This window comes from Labeo rohita, chromosome 19 (genome assembly GCF_022985175.1).
Source record: "Labeo rohita strain BAU-BD-2019 chromosome 19, IGBB_LRoh.1.0, whole genome shotgun sequence".
Classification (NCBI taxonomy): domain Eukaryota; kingdom Metazoa; phylum Chordata; class Actinopteri; order Cypriniformes; family Cyprinidae; genus Labeo; species Labeo rohita.
In genome coordinates, this window is record NC_066887.1 from 25110714 (window position 1) to 25134087 (window position 23374).

The following is a 23374-nucleotide window of genomic DNA, read 5'->3' on the forward strand; positions in this document are numbered from 1 at the left end:
CAAGTTTGGTGGCTAAATGCGGCTAAAATAAACAGGCTCGTCACTCCACAGAGAGAAGAAAGGGGTGGGGTGAGCAGAGCTCATTTGCATTTAAAGGAACAATCCCTCAGAATGAGATGATTTTTACGGAGCTCATTTTGACAAGATAGAAAGGGTGTTGTTTTACACAACCATTAAGAATTTTTAACCAAAGTATATTAGAGACTTTTCATTAAGACCCTAAAGAATCAAATCAACTTGTGGAAAATGGGCATCCAATGACCCCTTTAATAATCTTTAAAATGAGGCTATACTTTCTTCGACTGCAGAAAAAACAAAGCCATTTAATTTACATTGTTAACTTATCAATTAAAAGAAAGACAAGAAATAAATCACAACAAGAACAATCGAGATTTCTCTTGTAATCAAGAAAAAATATTTGACGAAATGAATGCTGAATGATGTTTGACAGTGAAGGCATCTCCACTGTCGTTGGAGTCAGTCACGTATATTAAATGTTTAAAAACAATGGTTGTGAAAACAACTGGCAACTACTGGTTCATGAAATTTAAGATTATACTCATTAGACACCACACACTAGGCGAGTTTATCTGTTGACTGCAAACAGCGACTGAGCCCAACTGGAACAGACACTGTTGACTGGGCACGATCCGTTGTCAAGACCAAATTCCATTTAGAATTGGCCTGACAGTCGTGTTGTGTGTCCTCCGCTTAAAAGAGATGGACTTTCTACATCAGAACGCCACTCCTGCATCCGCACCACACACGCCTTGCGCTACCCTTGTGAATGCGCTGCGGAGACTGACAAGGAAGAGAACAAATTGTTGAATAAAGTCATAATTATTGTTTTCTTTGCACACAAAAAGTATTCTCGTAGCTTCATAAAATTAAGGTTGAACCACTGATGTCACATGGACTATTTTAACGATGATAATCCATTCTGAGATTAATGCATCAACAAATAACAGATCTTTGCATGTCAGTGACATGTATTGGCTGATCAGATGCTTGATAATGATAAAATGTGAGAAAGTTTGTCAAAACCTTGTGTTGTTCCTGGCTGTGTGTAGCACATACTGCTCTGCAAAAGCCTCTGAAGGATCCTAACATTTAAAAAAATGGTTGATATATTTTTAATAAGGTCTCTAATCATTTCTCGTTTGATTTTAACAGTTTGTGTGGCACATTTTTGCAAAGAGACTGATAATTGGGCTGTTTAATTCTAGGGTGGAAAATGGAGCTCAGGGCAAAATTATTGGATTGTCATTATTCATTTTTATATTTTTTTTCCACTACTGTAGAGCCATACAGCCCAGCTGTGTGGGTGATGATGTTCGTCATGTGCCTGTCTGTGGTAGCTGTGACCGTCTTCATATTCGAGTTCTTCAGCCCTGTCGGATATAACCGAAGCTTACAGAGTGGGAAGAGTATGTTGTTTGTATATTTAAGGTTTTGCTCTAGGCACTTTCATGAATGCAATCAGCAATGAAGGACTTGTTTGCAGATAGTTATTATCATTGTAAGCATGTTCCACAGTTCACCTCGAGCTGTGTTCGTTCTTTTCTCATATGTCTTTTTGCTGTCTCCCTTTACACTTGCTGTTATCACCGTCTCTGTCATAATAAGACATGTCTTATTTGGCCTTCCTGTGTTGTTCTTTTTTCAGAGGCAGGAGGTTCAAAGTTCACCATAGGGAAGTCTATCTGGCTGCTCTGGGCTCTGGTGTTTAATAACTCTGTTCCGGTGGAAAACCCACGAGGCACCACCAGTAAGATAATGGTGTTGGTCTGGGCTTTCTTTGCTGTCATCTTCCTGGCCAGCTACACTGCTAACCTGGCTGCTTTCATGATTCAAGAAGAGTACATCGATACGGTGTCTGGCCTCAGTGACAAGAAGGTAGACAATGATACAAGTGATTTTATTTTGTAACAAATTTCCCTTTTTTAGCTATTATGTTGCGTTTATGGAGGTCATAATTGTGTGAAAAAATTCTGTAATCATTTTAAATATGCTTTATATATTTTAAATATGTTTTGGATTTTTGTTGTCATTTATACTGTATAATTATTTATATTTTATAATAATCATAATATACCACTATTGTTTCTGTCCATTTTAAGTTTGAATTTGTTTAGATGAACATTATTTTTTTCTAAAATTGATTTTAGTATTATTTTAGATTTTAATATTATGTAATATTTATTTATTTTTAGGCTTCCGCTTTATGAATATCTCTAATAAAAAAAAAGTATAAATACTAAATAACACATAATAAAATCTAAAATAATACTAAAATAACACAATTAATGTGCAGAATGAATAATGAATAAACTAACAAACATTTTTCTTTAATACTTGCTTTAAGAAAAAATTGGTTTTTAGGGTTCTGTTTTTATGAATATCGCTAATTAAAAAAAATATAAATACTAAATAATACTAAAATCTAAAATAATACTAAAATCAATTAATGTGCAGAATGAATAATAAATAAATAAATAAACATTTTTCTTCAATACTTGCTTTAAGAAAATCGTTTTTTAGGGTTCTGTTTTTATGAATATCCCTAATTCAGAAAATTGATACATACTAAATAATACTAAAATCTAAAATAATAGTAAAATAATAATAAAATTAATTTTAGAAAAAAAAATTTTTAGAGTTCTGTTTTTATGAATATACCTAATTTAATTTTTTTTATTTTATATATATTTTTTTTATTATTTTTTTTTAAAGAAAAATATTTATTAATGTATTTATTTATTATTCATTCTGCACATTATTTGATTTTAGTATTATTTTGGTATTATTTTAGATTTTAGCATTATTTAGTATTTATCAGTTGTTTTGAATTAGGGATATTCATAAATACAGAATCCTAAAAACCTATTTTTTCTTAAAGCAAGTATTGAAGAAAAATGTTTACCTGTTTGTTCATTATTCATTCTGCACATTTACTGATTTTAGTATTATTATAGATTTTAGTATTATTTAGTATGTATCAATTTTTTAATTAGGGATATTCATAAAAACAGAACCCTTGAAGCTAGTATTGAAGAAAAATGTTTATTTATTCATTATTCATTCTGCACATTAATTGATTTATTATTATTTTATTATTATTTTAGATTTTAGTATTAATAAATTTTTTAATAGTCTTTTATTTTTTCAGTTTTCAGTCATTTTTATGTGCTTTTGTAATTTATATTAGTTTTTTTAATTAAAATATCTGTTTAGCTTTAGTTTATTTTTATTTAAATTTTCAGTGTAATAATTTTAGTACTTAAACTTATTTCAGTTATATTGCCAATTTCATTCAAGTTTACATCTAATATATTTATTTTATTTTATTGTATTAATCATCTTTATTTTAATCACTGAAAACATTTTTAATAGTTTTAATAGTTTAGTTAACAATAACGGCACGGTTATCTGCTGTTAAATGAAAATTATTGGCTTATCAGTATCAGTCACAATTTTAATTTTAATCAGTGAATCTCTATTTACAGGACCTGATGTAAACTAAACTGAGCTGTAGCGAAAAATTGTATAATTCAAAATTGTGGTTTTATAACTATAACTGACATTGCAGTTAATATAGAAACATTCTGTAAATCTTGTTAAATAGGTCTCACTTGTATTTGAACCAGATATTTGTTTGTGTGGAGCAGTTGGGGCTAAATTATGCAAATAAATCATCTGCCTATAATCATATGAAACAATGATTTCATTTTCATTCTTTTTACTCCCACCACATGCTTTAGCGTTTCCAGTCGTAGTTAGCCGAATGATTAATTGTGTGAATTTCAGTGGCCTAAACTGTAATCTCATATTTCAGAAACTTAATGAAGTATCTCCTGCTGTTGTCTCCAGTTTCAGCAGCCTACAGAGCAGTATCCTCCCTTACGCTTCGGCACCGTCCCAAACGGGAGTACTGAGGAAAATATACGGAGCAATTACCCCAACATGCATCAGTACATGGTGCGGAACAATCAGAGAGGAGTGGAAGAGGCCATCGACAACCTTAAAACCGGGTGAGTGAATGACTATTATGAAAGACAACATTAAATGGATACAAATGACTCTAAATTCTGATTAAGTGAGCCAGGTTTAAAGGTGTACACACTCTCCTGGAAGAATCCATAGGTTATTCCATATGCATAAGCTACATCTATAATGAAGTGTTTTAGCAGTAGCCAACTTGGCAAATGAAAAACTACCAAACTCAAGCTTTAATCCTGGCTCTAAATCAGACCACAAAACTGTTACGTCCCAGTGAATCAAGATGTTCTTTTAAGCAGTGGGGGGAAAACAGATGTGCACACAAGTAATTGACTGATATGGGTGACATGATGGATCACAACAGAGGTGTTAATTATTTTGTTGGCTGTCACTTTTCGTCTCCATTTTGAAGGAGGGTGTGAAGATTGACTTTACTCCTTGGTGCTATGTCACTGGAAGCACCAAACATTCAGTGCCATTACTTCTTTCACAGGACACTACTTTTTTAACCGGTTTTGTGCTTGCAGGGCATGGTATTAATATCTCTCGCTTAATGTATTCCAACCAAACATCATTTATTTTATTTAGATTTGACATATATTCATCTAGCACTCACTTTTATCCAAAGCGACTTATAAATGAGGAGAATCACAAGCAATTTATCATAACGGGGCACTCTTTTTAAATGTACAGTGTGTACTAGTTATGCTTCTATTCCTAGCAAGGATAGTTACAAAAGATTGCAATTTCAAATAAATGCTGTTCTTTTGAACTTTCTATTCATCAAAAAATGTTTCCACAATAATATAATAACTATTAGTATTAATAAACTACTGTGTTTAACATTGATTGTAATAAAAAATGTTTCTTGAACAGCAGATCAGCATGTTAGAATGATTTCTGAAGGATCATGTGTCACTGAAGACTGGAGTAATGATACTGAAAATTCAGATTTGGCAAATGCTCACATTCGATGGTTTCTGGCACTTTGGAGAGGTGTTCTCTTCATGGATGAATCACGGTTTTCACTGTACAGGGCAGATGGCAGACAGCGTGTATGGTGTCGTGTGGGTGAGCGGTTTGCTGATGTCAATGTTGTGGATCGAGTGGCCCATGGTGGCGGTGGGGTTATGGTATGGGCAGGCATATGTTATGGACAAGGAACACAGGTGGATTTTATTGATGGCATTTTGAATGCACAGAGATACCGTGACGGGATCCTGAGGCCCATTGTTGTGCCATTCATCCACAACCATCACCTCATGCTGCAGCATGATAATGCACGGCCCCATATTGCAAGTATCTGTACAAAAGGATCATGAAAACATCCTAGTTCTTGCATGGCCAGCATACTCACCGAACATGTCACCCATTGAGCATGTTTGGGATGCTCTGGATCGGCGTATACGACAGCGTGTTTCAGTTCCTGCCAATATCCAGCAACGTCGCACAGCCATTAAAGAGGAGTGTTTTTAGAGTGGCCTTTTATTGTGGCCAGCCTAAGGCACACCTGTGCAATAATCATGATGTCTAATCAGCATCTTGATATGCCACACCTGTGAGGTGGATGGATTATCTCGTGCTCACTAACAGATTTAGACCAATTTGTGAACAATATTTGAGAAAAATAGGCCTTTTGTGTACATAGAAAATGTCTTAGAACTTTGAGTTCAGCTCATGAAAAATGAGGGGGAAAAACAAAAGTGTTGCGTTATAATTTTGGTCAGTGTATGTATAGTAAGCTTTAAAGGTTTTAAAAGAAGTCACATTGAAAACAAATATTCTCTAATAAAGTAAAAGCTCCAGTTTTTCTCAAGTTCATCTCGGCTACTTCTCGTTTCTAAAAGAAGATGTGCTAAGAGGAATAAGCCAGGATTTACCTCAGAAGAAGAACACAAAACCTACTCAGATGAAAACTGCTTCAGTGAGCTCAATTATAGTAACGCCACATTTTATTGTAACGGTAACAGCATTGTAACAGGGGAAACAGTAATCCGTTTGATTGCTTGTTACTGAAAAAAAGTAATGCCATTAGTAATGCTGTTTATTTATAACGCCGTTATTCCTATCACTGATTACAGCATTTTTGACACTGTTTAATGTGGAGTGACAGATCGCTGTAGTGACTCCATTTAAGAGAAGCGGCAGTGCAAATCACACGTGAACTGATCATCTCCTCCACTAAACAAGAATAAACATCAGACAGTACATTAAAAGAGAGTACTATTTACCGAAATCTGTATCCTATCTCATGTAATCGCTCAAATCAGTGTTTCAACAGTGGAAAGACGTATAAGTGCTTGTAAGCAATATGTCCCGTAATGTCACATTTACTTCAGAAAAAACATATTCGGTGACCATAAACTCATTAGTCAGCTAGAAAATGAACTCTAAAGAGGAGCATTTTGATAAATATATGCACCTTATAACATATTCATTGAAATTTTTACTGCTCTTCAATGTTTAATTCATGTTTAAATAAATCTGTCAAGTTTTTATGACCACAACCATTTAAATGTTTATATTTCAAAAAAATAAAAATAAATTGTAGCAGACGATGTAGTTGTAACTTTATTATTATAAAAATATTACTGAGTGTAGTTTAAGCGTTTGTATACAAATCAGTTAATTTTAACCTTAATATTATAGTAATATAGTGCCAACTGACTCTCATGTATATTTTACACCATTAGCTGCGAGATTTTTTTTTTCCTGGAGAAAATTTGTGACCCTGGACTGTGAGTAGCACAGGTATATTTGTAGCAATAGCCAACAATACACTGTATGGGTCAAAATGATAGATTTTTCTTTTAATGACAAAAATTATTAGGATATTAAGTAAAGATCATATTCCATAAATATATTTTGTAAATTTCCTACCATAAATATATCAATACTTCAATTTGATTAGTAATATGCATTGCTAAGAACCTCATTTGGACAATTTTAAAGGTGATTTTCTCAATATTTCTATTTTTTTTTTTTTTTTTTTTTTTTGCACCCTCAGATTCCAGATTTTCAAATAGTTGTACGTCGGCCAAATACTGTCCTATCCTAACAAACCATACATCAATGGAAAGCTTATCTATTCAGCTTTCAGATTATTTCACATTTGGCATATACTGTACCTGATAGATACCCAAAGTAATTGCTATGAATCAAATCAAATCAAATTGCAAGCTTGTGGATCAGAATCTAATAGAGTTGTCAAATTTGCATCAAAACACGAGCCAAGTTTAATGCTGTCACACTAAATACATTCTTTGTTTTTTTTTACCAGTCAAAAACTGCTCTAAATGACAGATACAAATCATGCTCTAAAAACAAATAATAGTTGGCTAGTTGTGTATTTAAAAGATCGTTTCTGTTTGGAAATACAAATATAGCCAGAGATGTCATTATCTTTAATGTATTTATATAGAAGGCAAACAGTGACGCCTGCTTTATACTGTAGTAGCAGAATGTGTTCATAGCACATTGTGACCACAGCCGTGGCAGCCTTAATGTAGAGGCATGGTGGCATTATAGCTGTTCATTCAAGCATGGAGTTTTCCTTTAATGGTGTTTTTATGTGCCGAGCCAGTTGACACCACTCTGCATGATGCTGGTTTAGAAAAACAAAACTTTTTAAAAGCTTTGCCAGACTTTGTTATACAAAGAGCATTTGATGTCATTCCATTTTCACCTGGTAGCGTTTAATCACCAAACAGAGCAATTCTGCACTTGTATTATTCATTCCCTGCTCTGCATCATAAGATGCCATGATTGTTCCAGAATTATTAAATAGCAATGTGGTATCGCTAACGCTGCCTCACTGCCCTTGGATCTGTGTGCATGAGAGTGTGTGGGCGTGTGTGTCTACGGCCATCCTATCTAAAGCTCCAGTCCCTGCATTATGCGTACAAAGGGCATGAATATGCATCCCGTCGCAAAAGGTTATGTTTGCAGGCTAGAATGTGTAATCGCAGTATTCAGGCGTTTGCAATTTCTCATGAAGATTTCATCTGTCATTCATAAGCACTTGGTTTGTGTAATAGTCGTAGCTTGCAGAGTGAGACTTTCGATTTCAAGCCGCGCAATGCAAGGCAGGCCCGCCGGCCCATAAGTCAACAAGTCAGGTCTCCAACTAGGCGCTAGCTGATTCTCAAAGGCACTTGTGTACCTCAACAGCCTACCTACTGCTTTTACTGCCTTCCTATTTCAGTCGGGCTGCACTGTGGCGTGGGGTGCTGTGCTATCAAACACCTGTCTGTGTGTGTTCTGTTCGTTTGGTTTCACCCTTACTGAAATGTGTGACTCATTTTCCCCTAAGGGCTGTGTTTTGTTGGATACAACACTTCTGACAAAAGCTGCCACCTTGAATGCTAATGTGGTGCTCGCTGGTCTTGGAGGGCCAAGTTGAGCTTGTTAATAACCTCAAGGTGTGCTAAGCAGGAGGTTGAAGAGTAGCCAGTAATAAGCTGTCAATTTGGGTTTTTGCTGCAATGACATTGCCATGTTACAAGGTGGGTAAAATATGATCAAAGAAAAGAGGCATACTGGTGCACCTGACTCTGATAAGGCACAAAGCTTCCTTGACTTCTGAAAAGCTACTTACTTTTATGACTTTACTGTAAAAGACTCACCTGATGAATTATTTAGCACTGTGAATATGGAGTAATAAGATTAAAGTGGATTTTTGCATTATTTGAAAAACACGAGCGCCTGTTTTATCATGCAGCGGGTGAAAATTTTCAGTCTGATTGCTTAGAAACGTAATTGCACAAAATGCTCCATTCCCTGCATCACATTTCAAACTGTTACTCAACAATCTCCACCATGGAAGAAATGTGTAGGCTATTTGTGACGGCACAGACCTGCTGCTGGCCAATCCGGTCCCAATTTCAGTTTTTTTTTTTTTTTTTTTTTTTTTTTTTTTTTTAAACATGGGGTTATTTGAAGACCAGTGTCTGCACAAATTAGCCCTCCTATTATGCACTGCTCATTTCAGCAAAGCGAGCAGCCAGACAATATCAGTGTTCTTTGGCGCTATTCTGCAAAGTGCTTGTGCGCATATATTATCACATTTATGGCAAAGAAACAAGTCGTGTCCCAGAAAACTCTTGAGGTATTTGATTATCCACCTGCATATAAAAACAGAGTATGCAGGCATGAAGTAGCTGTTTACTGAAGGCTTATTCATGCTACCCTAGTACCATATATTTTCCTTTTCTTCACACATTCTTTCGCTTTAGCACTGTGTTTTTATTTATGCATTTAAACATTCATTTTGTAAATTTGAAGGAGTAAAGTGATAGCCAGTGTAATTAAACTGAAATTTGTAATGAAAGGTGACCTTAAATTATGAATTTGAAACTGTGACATTAAAGTTCACTTTCAGAACAAAAATTTACAGGTAATTTACCCCCTTGTCGTTCAAGATGACTTCCTTTCTTCAGTCATAAAGAAGTTTTTTGAGAAAAACATTTCAGGATTTTTCTCCATATAGTGGATGATCCCAGCCAAGGAAGAAGGGTCTTATCTAGAAAAACTAGAAAACAGTTTACGGCTTATATACTTTTTAACCTCAAATGCTCGTCTTGTCTAGTTTTGCGATGTGTATGCGTAATCTGTGTAATCCAGGTCCATACAGTTAGGGTAGGTCGAAAAACTCCCATCTCATTTTCTCCTCCAACTGCAAAATCGTCCTACATCACTGCAAAAGTACCGACCCAGTGTTTACAAAGTGAACGTGCAAAGAAGGCCGAACATCCTCTACAAAAAAGGTAAAACAGCGATGTAGGATGATTTTAAAGTTGGAGGAGAAAATGAGATGGGAGTTTTTCGACCTACCCTAACTGTACTGACCCGGATTACACAACGTACACATGCACATCACAGAGCTAGACAAGAAGAACATTTGAGGTTAAAAAGTATATAAATTGTAAAATTTTTTTTTAGAAAATAACCAATTTCAAGAGATAAGACCCTTATTCCTCAGCTGGGATCATTTAGAGCCTATTGAAGCTGCATTTAAACTGCATTTTGGAAGTTCAAACTCATAGGCACCATATAGGTCCATTATATGGAGAACATTCCTGAAATGTTTTCCTCAAGAAACATAATTTCTTTACGACTGAAGAAAGAAAGACATGAACATCTCGGATGACAAGATGTCATCAACGTCTAGAAGAACAGCGTTTATTTAAAATACTTTTTTCCCACCGTAACAATGACCCCAAACTTTCAAATAGTAGTGGAGATATTTCTGGTTATTCTCTGCTCTGTAATATTACATTGGCTCTTTTTGAGTGAAAGTCTATAAAATTATTTTTAAAAAATCCTTACACAGTAATTCAACCGGAAAACTAATAGAAAGGTAATGGAAAAATCACGGAAATTCGTTGGTCTTTTAAGGCAGTTGCCAGCAGCAACAAAGAACATTTTGAGAGGAACTAAAGAAAAAAAAAATCCAAGTTCTAAAAAGGATTTTCAAACAAATGCATGGTGTACAACTGGGGTGGGCGCTTGACTAGCTTCACCCATTACACACCATTTAGCTTAGAAATAGGATTTCACGGAAGTTCATCAATGTTTTCCTCTTTACATGTAACAGTCAATAAAGTGATAATTGGTCTCATAGTAATTTCCCCATGCCTTGTTATTTTGTTTCCCATTTCCTTTTTCCCTCTGCAGGAAACTGGATGCATTCATATATGATGCGGCTGTCCTGAACTACATGGCTCGTAAGGACGAGGGTTGCAAAGTAATGACCATCGGCTCTGGCAAAGTATTCGCAACAACAGGATATGGCATTGCCTTACACAAAAACTCCCGCTGGAAGCGGCCACTAGACCTTGCCCTCCTGCAGTTAGTTGGAGACGGTAAGAGAATTTCTACCTAGGTACACCCCAAGTCCCACATTTAACAACACCTTAACCCCTTGCTAATGGTGTTTGGTGTTTGTGGAGTTGTAATCTCCTCTACTCAGTCTCAAACTCCTGACAAACAAACATTCTTAGTGACTTGTTTACATAGTAAAATTTTTGGAAATTAAACCTATTTGAGTGGTGTTACACTTGTTATTCTGATTCTCTGAGGTACTTCCCCCTTTCTCATTTTCATTCACATTCACATGCCTTTCCCCCGAATTATTTGTTTTTCTTTGATGAGACTTGATGATGAGGAACCTAGTGAGTTGCCCCATAATGATTAAAGAATAAATGTGAAAGGGAGCTGGAAGAGTCTCAGTGAAATATGATAAATGATATTAGAAAGCGTGTCACAGCAAATGAACACAATTAAGAATAGCCAAAGGGTCACTTCAGTAAACAGTGCGGTCGAACGCCTCGATTTTTAATTTTGCCACATCCCAATTTGGATTGAAATTCTCTGGGCTGATTTTTGCTTGTTTGAATAAATAAATGGAATGAAATATATTAGGAATTCAGTTCTGGTGATTAAATTTCCCATTACCTAAGCCATAGTTCAAGGCCATGCCGTCATAAATCGAAACACGTAATTAACCTGCGGGACTTGTTTTTATTCTTTGTTTCATATAAAAAGAGGATTTAGATTTATCTCTCTCTCTCCTTCGTGTGAAAGAATAATCCTCAATATAAAGCCGGCATCTAAATGCATATGTCATTTTTCTGCCAGAAACATGCCCTTGTCATGCCTTTATTTTTTCCACAGTGACATTTTCACTCTGATAAATGCACTAATGGCTATTGTTGGGAGGTAGGCCCATCAGTCTAGAGCTTTCATCTCCAAACTACTCTGGGCCTGTCTTATCACAAGAGCCTCGAAACCAGGCCATTTCAGACCTCCATCAAAGCTGTTATTATCCTCCAGTCTCTCTTTCTCTGTTTCTCTCTTTCCTCCTCCTTGCCTTTCATGGTTCTTTTCCTCTGTTTTTTTTTCTTTTCCATTTTCACCTTTTTGTGAACACAGTGTAATAATAACCGAAGCTAAACCAAGATCTCCACTGTCTGGAGATTTGAATTAAAGGCTCACTTTTCCCAACAATAGGGTTTGAATCTAGTGCTCTTTTGCTTTCTTTAGCCTTTCTTTTTATTCTCTTCCTTCTGTCCATCTGTATTGCCCCCTGTTTGTAGGCCTGCTTATCTTCCATGCTTCTTATCTCCTGTCATTGTGCGCATCTTTTTCTTCTTTTCAGATGAGATTGACATGCTTGAACGACTCTGGCTGTCTGGGATCTGCCATAATGATAAGATTGAGGTGATGAGTTCCAAACTGGACATAGACAATATGGCAGGAGTCTTTTATATGCTTCTAGTTGCGATGGGCCTAAGTCTGCTGGTGTTCGCATGGGAGCATCTTGTCTATTGGAAGCTCCGCCACTGTTTGGGCCGCTCTGGAGGATTGGACTTCCTACTGGCTTTTAGTCGGGTGAGTGACCTAAATAAAAGCCATTATATTAAAAATAGGCCTGTCAATTGTTTTTTGTTGAAAGTTAATTCATTCAGTTCATTTTTAAGGAAAAAATGAAATAATGTGTCATTTTTGTTCTTCAATTTGTGTTAATGGCACTAATATATGTATGTACTCCCCCCCACTGCCACTGACCCACAGTCCTCCGCTGGTGATTGCATTAACATTTTTATGAATGATGGCGTTCCGCTTGTGGATGATGTTTCACTTTTTGAGCTTCGATGATAATTAAATTTCATTATATAAAGGCTGCAAATGACTTCACCATTGTTAAACATCCCACATGGGTTTGATTTATAAATAAATAATCTGTAGAATAATGGTTTTCTCAGTCATTTAGCCCACTGATAAATGGGAGCTCCCATTGGGAATTTTGTGCATGTGTGTGAGAAAGACTTGCACTGTGGCTCCAAACCATTTCGGTCAGTTCTGAAAGCTTCCCATTCATTTTTAGAAATCACACAAAATAGATCAAATTTAATATCAAACTGAATAAATGTGTTATTCTCTATATAACAAATTTAGTTAATCATAAGCATTAACATGTTAATTATCACAGTCCTTATAAATGTACTAATTTTATGAATATTTCTTATGAAACTGTGCTGAAATTTGAGAGAAGGTGATAAAATACATTAAAAAGCAATAATTGTGCCATAATGATTACTTGATGAACTGAATGAACTGAAATCAGTAGCCCAGGAAATGTACAAAAATGAACTTAGGAAGGAAAACTGGAATCATTTCAGTTTATTTGCAAGTAAAAGGAAAGATTACCCTTTTTGCAATTGTTGTTACTTGCAACAAGAACAAAGACTGACACGCAGTAATCTCTCGCAATCAGGCGTTAAATCCTTAGAAGGGGACTTTGCAGCACACTCTTTTAATTCTGTCATTTCTAAAATGTGATTGTACATCCTGCATTCCCACTGCAGGGATTTTATGAAAGCCCATAACTTCTCTCGTAGTAATGAAAAGGGGAGGAAGAGGATGACAGAAGATGGATCATTTATTCATTCTGTATTATCACTCTCTGTCTTTGCTTGCATTGTAGAAAGAATGAGAAGAACCTTAAATCCCCTTGCAAGCAAGCAGACTTTCTATGAGAGGATTGTAAGGCGGTTAGGTTAGATGGGACACTCAAACAGTGAGGTCAGCATTGCCTTTACCTCAGAGAAAGGTTAGCTGAGCTTACAGTGTGTACTCTTGCATCATCAAAGCACTGGGAGCTTTACAATTTCATTATTATGGTAATGTTTCATGTCTTTAGACATTTTCCAAGAGCCTAAATCGGTTTGTATGTCACCAAGGGGAATATTATGATATCCTGAACTGTTTGTTAAATAAATCTTTTGCTTGTTATCTCTTACAGGGAATGTACAGCTGCTGCAATTTTGAGGATGAAACAGCTCCTGGAGGTTCCCAAAGCACACTTCCTCAGTATCATCATGTCTCCACAGTTCCTCCTCCTCCTCCGCCTCATGTTATCTCTACAGCCATGCCCAATCCCCCCATCGCTATGGCACAACAACAACAACAGCAGCAGCAACAACAAAAGCAACACCACCAGCAGCCACCACCGGTATACAGTGCTCTTCTGCCTGGCTCTCCTCCTTCAGGTGGACATTCCGGAATGGCTCTAGGGCCATCAAACAGTCCCATTCTTGGAGCACCCATGCCTTGCTCTACATTCCTACCACGGCATGATCGTCGATTAGCTGTAGTGGATCGGTGGACACGTCCAAAGGTGGGCCCTGAGAAGCCTGGCGGTGTAAGCAGTGGGATAACAGACTTATCTCAATTCCAAGGCATGCCCCCACACTGGGGTCCAGGAATAAGTGGAGGAGAGGGGGGTCTGGATGAGTACAAGAGATACTACGGCCCAATTGATCCAGAAGGCTTAGGGGTCTCTGCTGAACCTCAAAACGTAGGCACCCAAACTCCAAAAGCTAAGCATCGAGGGACAAAATCCACTGGAAACCCGCGGTTACCTCCTAAAGGTCAAGCCTCTGGACACTTACCAATTAACCCTGCTTTGCAACATCCCTCTCCACCTCAGCAATCTATGTGGAGGAGAAGCAGCTTCTCAAAAAGGAAGGGCTCAGGGGGACCACTCTACGAAAACATCCTTCCACTCGGAAGGAGAGGTGGTGGCAGATATGGAATGAGAGATGGCGGTGGGAGAAGAGGACGTCGTCCTCCTCCCCTTCCTCTGCCTATACCTGTGCCCCTCTCTTCCCCAACACAGACTCCGCCTTCACCTTCTCCATCCATATGCTACACATCCACTTCCTCCAGCAGCTCCAGCACCTCCAGTTCATCCTCTTCTTCAGAATCAGTCTCCCGATCCAATTCTCCTTCTTCTTCATCCTCGTACACATCATCACAGAGCTTTAGATATCGTGCAGATGTACGAGATGTGTACGAGGAATATGACACAGATGAGCTAACGGAGGAGTCAAGCTTGCTTTTAGGGAGGAGAAAAAGTCGTTCACGTATGTCCTCTCGATCCCTGCCCAGCAGTCCTCCGCCACCACCTATACCACCCCGCAAACCTTGCGGACAGAGGGCGCAGGTGAGAGACAGAGCAGGCAGCCAGATTGCACAACTTCAAGAGTGGTGGGCCTCTTGGGGAGAGAAAGAAAAGGGTAGAAGAGCAGCAGGAGATAGAGATGTTAAGGAGGAGAAGCGACATCATAAAGAAAGGGAAAGAGAGAGAAAGAGGAGAAAGAAGGGTAGAAAGAAAAAAAAGAGAGAAGAACGTGAAAGAGAGAGGGAGCGTAAAAGACGTAAGGTGAAAAAGAAAAAGAAAAAAGAGGAGAAATCGAGAAGAAGGGAGAGGGAAAAACGATCTGAACAAGAGGAGGTAGATATGGACAGGAAAGATGTTTTTGAAAAAGGAATAGTACAGGAATACTCTTCCTATCCTGCACTGAGGCGAAGCTCTTTCCGGAAAAAGAGTGAAAGCTCTACTAGGAGTTATGAGTGGGATATTATCAGAGATGGAGTTAAGAGAGATAGGGATGATCAAGGTGGAGAAGATGAAGAAGGCAGTAGAGGAAAAGAAAGGCATCAGAGAAGCCCAAAATCGCAACGCCAGTCCAGGCCAAGGTCCAACAACAAGCATTTTTCTAGCTCAAACAAGCCTCCTTCAACCGTCAAATTTTGGAGTAGCGGGAACCCAACTTCCGATTCGCCATCGTCTTTTGTACCCTTGCTTCCCATATCTAAAAGACGAAAGTCAGTAGGAACTGAGAGAGATGAGCGAGGAAGAGGTGGAGAGAGTCGACCCCTTTTGGGAAAAAACAAGAGAGTCAAGCCTTGCTCGAGAGAAGGCCTGTCATTTCACGAATGGGATTCCGAGGAAGAAGAAGACGAGGAGTCTGAAGTGGAAAGAAGTAGGCCAGAAGAACAGGGGCGACGGCGAGAAAGCAGAGGAATGGACTCTGAATCCGAAAGGGACAGAGAAAAAACTGTTGAGATATACACAGACGATGAAGGTTCCTCAGGAGAGTTTGGTAAGTTTGAAAGATATTGGGAGGGTCACGAAGGAAGGGCAGTTGGAGGCATTGGAGGAGGAGGATGGTTTTTTGGCACCTACCCTGCCAGAGAAAGGGGAGGAAGTATAAACAGTAGAGATGACTCCTTTTTGGGGTGGGGTGGTGGAGAAGGTAGCTTCGGTTTTGGAGCAGGAGCAGGGTGGGGATCAGGAGGCTTAGGATCAAACCAGTGGCCTCCAACTCCATTGACTCCCCCACCTCCTCGAAGATACTGGTCTGTTGATAAATTACCAGTGAAGACTGAAAAGAAATCTAAAAGCAGGTCTCAAGAGAAGAGCCGAGCCCACACGTCCTGTTCCTGCCAGTCGCCCCATCACTCTGCCAGCACTCACTCCAAATGGAATCGGGTGACTTCTAGGAGTCAGGAGGAGCTACTCCCACACTGCCACAGTTTCAGCAGCAGCGTGAGACCCAAACGGCAATCATCTAAACCAGATCGGGCTCAGAGCCAGGCGAAATCTGGGAGCCAATCCAACCTCAGTGCACAAAGACCACAGCGCTCAGACCGGTCCCGACAACAGCCATCCCCTCCTCAGAGTCTACCGCCATCTTTACCCCCTCCAATGGTCCCTGCACTCCCAGCCCCACCCTCTTCCTCTCACCATATACATGTACCCCCACCTACCTCCTCTTCATCAGTTTCCTCCCCTTCGGTTGTCTCATCTACACCTGGTGCCCCACAGCCCTCCTCTTTATCCTCCTCTAGTGCTAAGCTCCAGTACCAGAAACTACGATCGGTTCCCCAACCCCAAAGGTATCAGTCCCCACATCTTCCCCTCAAAACCAAGAGCCTCTGCTCTCGTCGAGGCTCTGCCCACTTCTCCAGTGTGGAAAGTGAGGTCTGAGGAACATAAATAAATGAGGAACATCAGCAAGTAGCCCCTAGGGGCGATCAAATCACCTGCTCATGCCACAAACTGTTAACTGTTCATAGCAGTCGAGTTGGGTTGTTTTCGCTGGCACCCATCTCTTGCACAAAGCTCTAATGCTCAGAGACAAACCTGGATTGGGATGTCACATAAATTGTAGCCCTTTCTCTTTACTTGTGTAAGAATGGAATACTGCCATGCTGACAAATCTTGTCGATGTTAGCAAGGCTGTTTGTATGGGATTGGCTTTGCTTTTCTTACTTCTTGAGGGCTTGAAGGTGGAGCATCAATAATGTGGGTAAATGTGATTTTTCTTGGAGTGTTTTGCTGCTCGATGGCTCAGGAACGATTTTTTGAAGGGAGATTCTAAGGTCAAATACAAAGCCCTAACACCCCACACCCATCGTTTTTTTTTTTTTTTTCTTTTGCTCTCAGAGCTCTGAATCATGATGTGATTGTTGTGTATATTTGTTCAAAATATCTCAAGGGAAGCATTCACAAAGGAAAGTAGCAAACCATTTTCCTCTTCTCAGAGCATTTTTCTTGACCTCCACCTTCTGCAAACTGACATCTACCATTCTGTGTGTTGTTGTCAGTGTTTGTATTCCTAGCAACAGGGTAAGTTAGCCATGACTGATCACATATTGGCTTACTGAAGCTGAATGCCAAACTAAAGTGGAGCTGATGTACAGTCCTGTTCCGTTGAAACCATTTCACAGGTCCTCATGTTTCATTCTTGTCCCTTGAGCAATACATAATTAACTATGAACAGCGTTCAATACATATATTTTATATTTAAAAGTTATTTTATTATATATAATATATATGTTTTGTGATCTGGTTCCAAACAGTCGTGTTGAGTTATTAAAAGAATATAAGCACTGTGCTGTATTACCGTAGGGCACATGCAATGTTTCAACTACCTATAATCGGTGGCAGCCCTTCCCCTTCTCGATTGAATGTACATGTTGCCATGACAACACAGTGTGCTGCAACCAAGACACTTTTAAGATCGTAGCTTTCTCGAGGGAGACCTTCTCGTCGGAGCCAGTTAGGGTAGCTTTGAACGCTGATGTTGAGAGTGCCAGGATGACAGGGCTAGCCATACTGCAGCACTGTACTCGCCAACCGAGATGCCAGTGAGTGATGAAAGACGTGTCATCATTCGGAGAGCGATAAGTGAAGGAGAGCACTGTTTACAGTTTAACACTGTGTTTTTACACCTTTTTTTACAAGCTGCTCTGCTCTGCCATTTATTAGCTTCGGAAACAATATTCATACTTGCTTGGCAAGTTTGCTTAAGCTGTGCAAGTAGCAGCAAGTCTAAACTGGTCATATGAGCAAAATAGAGTTGCAGTTTTATGCTTTTACTAGACATATCTGTTAAGTTTAAAAAAAAAAAAAAAAAAAAAAAAAACAAAGAAGAAAAAAAGCCAGATCAAGTTTTAAGTTAACTGTGAGGAAAAGACTGATTAGAAAACCAGTCAGGTAGATCTTTTGTTTAATTTAGCTTTTACCATTAGCCAAATGCTAGCATCTTTAAAGTGATTGCTATAATTGACTGTGAATATTGCTAAGGGCAATGCGTGTTGGCAGCAGGTCTGAGTCAACTATGTTTTAATTTTATTTATTTTGTTTATACTGTATTTAAAATGTTTGTCAGCATTGTCTTTCTGAGTTTCTTTGGTTTCATATTAATGAATTGTGTAATCATGTTGTCTTGACAAAGCCAGCATACTATAGCTGCAAAGATTTTATTTTGGATTTTTCAAAATCCCAACACCTTTCTGAACTAATCGAGGATGTTCATGCCAGGGTCAGAAATTAACGTTTCCATTAAGGGGCAATATTTGCCCACTGGAACTGATTTCCTGGGGCATTTGTAACATTTGTGAGCGCAATTTTTATAGTCACCTTATTATGTTGTCTTTAACTTCAAATACTTAAATTTACCTGAATACTTTAAACAATATTTTAAAATGTTGTCAACAAAAACAGTCAGCGTTTTCAGTGCTGACTAATCTACGGCCTCTGGTTGGCGCGTTTTCAGCTCTGTCTAATCTAAGCACTTTTAAATGGCGTGTTTTCAGCGCTGACTAATCTAAGCTTGTCTGATTGGCTGTTTTTCTGCACTGACTAATCTAAGCGCCTCTAATTGGCCAACGCATTCCTAAATTCAACAGAAACACACTTACCAACAGCTCCAGCGTTTTCTAACTAATCTAAGCACCTCTGATTGGCCAACGCATTGGCTCAACGTTGCACAAAACACCATGTAAAAGCAATATGGTGCAGTGTGAGCAGATCTAAATGTAATTCCACGAATTGACACTGTTCATTAATTTTCACATTGTATTTTAATCGCAGCATCCGTAATACGTTGTTTAATAGTGCAGGGGCATTTTTTGCCCATTTGTCTTGAATTTATGGGGCATTTTTGTTCACTTTAGTGCCATTTTTGCCACAAGCCCTTGTTAATTTCCAACCCTGGTTCATGCTATGTTTTATGTTTTTTAGATTAATCAGGTTAATCACATAGAATATTTATAAAAATTGACCAAAATTAAATAAGTCAGTCCTGTATGCCTTTGTATAGTTCTTTAAGTATTCAAACTGAAGGCTTTTTAAATTTTCAGGCAGGGCTTTGTCAAGCCAGCAGCAAAGTTTGGCAATTTCAATTTGTTTTGAAGCACTGTATGTTGTTATTTACATATGTATGAATTTATTTAAGTGCATATTTGACACAGAACCACGCACAGTCCAACAGGCTAATTGTTTTTTGTGCGTGCTTGTAACTGCATCTGAGCCATATTAAGCTTATTTGTTGTATGCTGAGCTTTTTACAAGTGGTACTAATTAATTGGGGTATATTTTGTTGTCAGTGGGCTAAACCGTAATGTCAAGAGACTTTGGAGTACTAGAAACATAATGGGTTATGATTATTTTAATTTTTTTAAACACCAACTTCTGTTTGGTGAAATCGGGAGGGCAGTAACACAAATCTTGTCAACTCTGACCAGAATCATAACACTCTGCCTCACTGTCACAGATTTTCGGAGTAATTCTGAGTAGTTTGACATTAACATTTAGAATATTTGGCAGCTTACGTATGTATATCCTTTTGACTCCAACTTTGTTGTGTAATACGTGTCTGGATTACTTTATATATAGATGTACCTCATATCTGTGTTTGTGACGTTTAGATAGCAATAGAGAAATAGCTGTTCAGCAAAGCAGTATAGCTGAAGACAAGAGTATTGTTTTCAAACATTTCTGTCGGCTGACTTGATAATTAAGATGTTTCATGTATTAGCTGCGAAAAATAATTTTCAATTCTCTTTCCATTTCATTGTGCACATTGAAGTCAGTAGACAGCTTTGATAAAACATTTGGGCTGAAACAGCAAGGACCTTAAGGTAGTGTCTTTTTCTTTTCATTTTCAAATGATAAAATATCAGGCATATTGCACAAGTTTTAGTAGGAGCCGCCGCCACCAAGAATCTCAAAATGGCCTTTCTCTAGACATGTGTCTTGTTGTGTTGATAGTGTCTTTGACGGTAAATGTTTCGTTTGTTTGTTCGTTCATTTGTTTATTACTCTAAGAATAAGTCAAAGCAGCAGCATATAAATATATACATATAGATATAAATTATATATTTCAATGAATAACATGCATATATATATATATATAATGTTTATCTACTAAATTTATTATCTTTGAATTGGTCTTCTTTTGTCTCTTTGTCCTCTCTCGTCTCATAACAGCTGACATCAGAGACCAGTTTTCAACTGTGTTTTTATGAATAACATGGCCGACCATCGACCACAATGAATTTATGTTGCAAATAACCAACGCTGTGATTGAGGTGTGTATGTCTCACTGTGGTGAAAGTTTTGGGATGTGGTGATGCACAGCTGTGGGCTCCACACTACGAGCGTCCATCTAAATGGATTTGACCTCGCTCCGTCGAAATCTTTTGAAGTCTCCGCGTGTGTCACACAGGTCTGGCTTTGGAAACGGTGTGTGTGTGTGTGTGCGCTCTGTCTGTGCCAAACTGCAGTTATGCTGAAAACACATTTGAACACATGCGATGCTGCTCTGTAATACTTTATGATAATGTAGCTGAGCAGAGCCAGTTATGTTTTATGCCACTCTGTGCCAGGACGGTAGTGCCCCCCCCGGTACCACTGTGTTAGGTTCTTGTGCCATACTCCTCTCAGTAGGGGAGCCTCACAGGGGGGCCACTCGCTGAGCCGCTCGACCATGGGAGACTATACTATGCTGTGCTGCGAGCAGAACAGAATAAAAGACTTTTAATACAACGGCGTTTGGTCTGTTTTGTTGTTTTCAGCGTGTGTTCAACAAAGAACGTTTGTGATTGACAGCAAACGCGGTGAATAATTGTGTAAGTCTTTGTTTTCTAGGTTTCTGGGGAGAGCGAGGACTTGAAAAGAAAGAGTGAAAAGCCTTTTGAAAGCACTGGTGAGGACACCTACGTTTTACCTTGATTAATGCAGAGAATTTTAAAGAAGTTTTAATAATAGTTGGGAGAGCCCTTTTATATTCCTGTAAATCACAAATCAGATGTTTCTTCTAGACAGGGACAACACTTCTCATCAAATTCTGCTTAGGCAAAATTGTCTGAGCTCTTTAACAATACTATACACAGTGTTACTTCAATATTTGTATACTGTAGTATTTATTTATGTTTTGAATTTTGTATTTTCAGTTTTCATTTTCATTTTTGGTTTCTTATTATTTCTTTGTTTTAATTGTGTGTGTCTGTGTGTGTGTGTAATTAAAGTGTTTATTTTTTTTGTATTAATGTGTTATTGTTTTTAATTATTGTTTTTTGATTAATAAACTTTAATAAACTAATTAATACATTATTTTGTATTTTTAGTTTTCTAATTTCACGTTTAGTAATTTTATGTACTTTTGTAATCTTTTATAATTCTAATTTTATAATATTTTTATTCAGCTTTATTTAACTAATTTCAGTATTAGGTTTACTCATATAAATACTTAAACATTTACACTTATTTAATTTCATCTAAATACTAAGGCAACATTTTAAATAAGTTGTTTAATATTAATCATTTATTTCAGGTTTATTTTATTTAACAAAAACTGTTTAATAGTTAACAATAAAACGTCAGTGTGTATATATACATACAATTTTATTTCATTTTTGGTTTCTTATTTTTTGTTTTAATTGTGTGTGTGTAATATTTTTATAGTATTTATTAATATTTTTTTGTTTTCAATTAAGAAATTATTTGTATTTTTATTAAAATATTACATTATTAAAATATAAAATATACATATAAAATATTACAATATTTTTAGTTTTAGTTTTCTAGCTTTATACTTGGTAATTTTATGTACTTTTTGGTATTTTTTCTAATAATTCTAATTTTCCAATATTTCTATTCAGCTCTAATTTCAGTATTAGGTTTACTCATATTAATACGTCAACAACATTTACACTTATTTTATTTAAATACTAAGACAACATTTCAAATTGAAAGTTTAAGTTTTTTGCTTAATATTTATATTTTATTTTAGCTATTTTATGTAACAAAAATTTGGTAATAGTTAACAATACACACATACAATTGTGTTTATTTCATTTTGATTTTTGGCTTCTTCTTCTTATTATTATTATTATTATTACATTTTATTTTTGTGTGTGTGTGTGTGTTTAATATTTATATAGTATAGTATTTATTAATATCTTGAATTCTTTATTTTTATATAAGAAATTACATTATTTTGTCATTTTAGCTTTCTAATTTTACATTAGTAATGTTATGTACTTTTTGTAATTTTTTTTATAATAATTCTTATTCTAATATTTCTAATTACAGTATAGGTTTACTCATATTAATACTTCAACATTTACACTAAATTAATTTAAATACTAAGGCAACATTTTAAATTGTAAGGTTTTTTTTTTTTGTCTGATATATATATTTTAACAAAAAATGTTTAATAGTTAACAATAAAAATTTTATTTAACTTACATTTTTGGTTTCTTATTATTTCATATTATTTTTTGTTTTTAGTTTTAGTTTTGTGTGGCTATGTATGTATGTATGTAGAATATTTATATAGTGTAGTAATAGTTTGAATTACTTTTTCATTTTTTATTTCGAAATTACATTATTTTGTATTTTTAGTTTTCTAATTTCACATTTGGTAATTTTATGTACTTAAATGATATTTTATGTACTGTAATTACAATAATTCTAATTTTCTCATATTTATCTTGAGCTTTATTTTACTAATTTCAGTATTAAGTTTACTTGCATTAATTCTTAAACATTTACACATTTAATTTTGTTTAAATACTAAGGTGTTTTTAAGTTTTTCTTCTGATATATATATATTTTTTTATTATTTTACAAACTGCTTATAGTTGACAATAACAAAACTGTGGTGTGTATACACACAAATAAAAGTAATAGTTATGTTTCAGATGTCTCTTCTAAAATGTAAGCTATTTTTTT

General features: G+C 36.7%; 1 protein-coding gene across 1 annotated transcript in view; it reads left to right on the top strand.

The window, feature by feature from the left end:
- Positions 1–20094, top strand: part of grin2da (glutamate receptor, ionotropic, N-methyl D-aspartate 2D, a) — a 64841-nt gene extending 44747 nt beyond the window's left edge. The window contains exons 8-13 of the mRNA XM_051137116.1: positions 1302–1427; positions 1667–1896; positions 3871–4031; positions 10675–10862; positions 12158–12390; positions 13805–20094. Coding sequence (XP_050993073.1) covers positions 1302–1427; positions 1667–1896; positions 3871–4031; positions 10675–10862; positions 12158–12390; positions 13805–16837 — 3971 coding nt within the window. The 3' untranslated portion in view covers positions 16838–20094. The remainder of the gene's footprint in view (positions 1–1301; positions 1428–1666; positions 1897–3870; positions 4032–10674; positions 10863–12157; positions 12391–13804) is intronic.
- The last annotated feature ends 3280 nt before the right edge of the window (positions 20095–23374 follow it).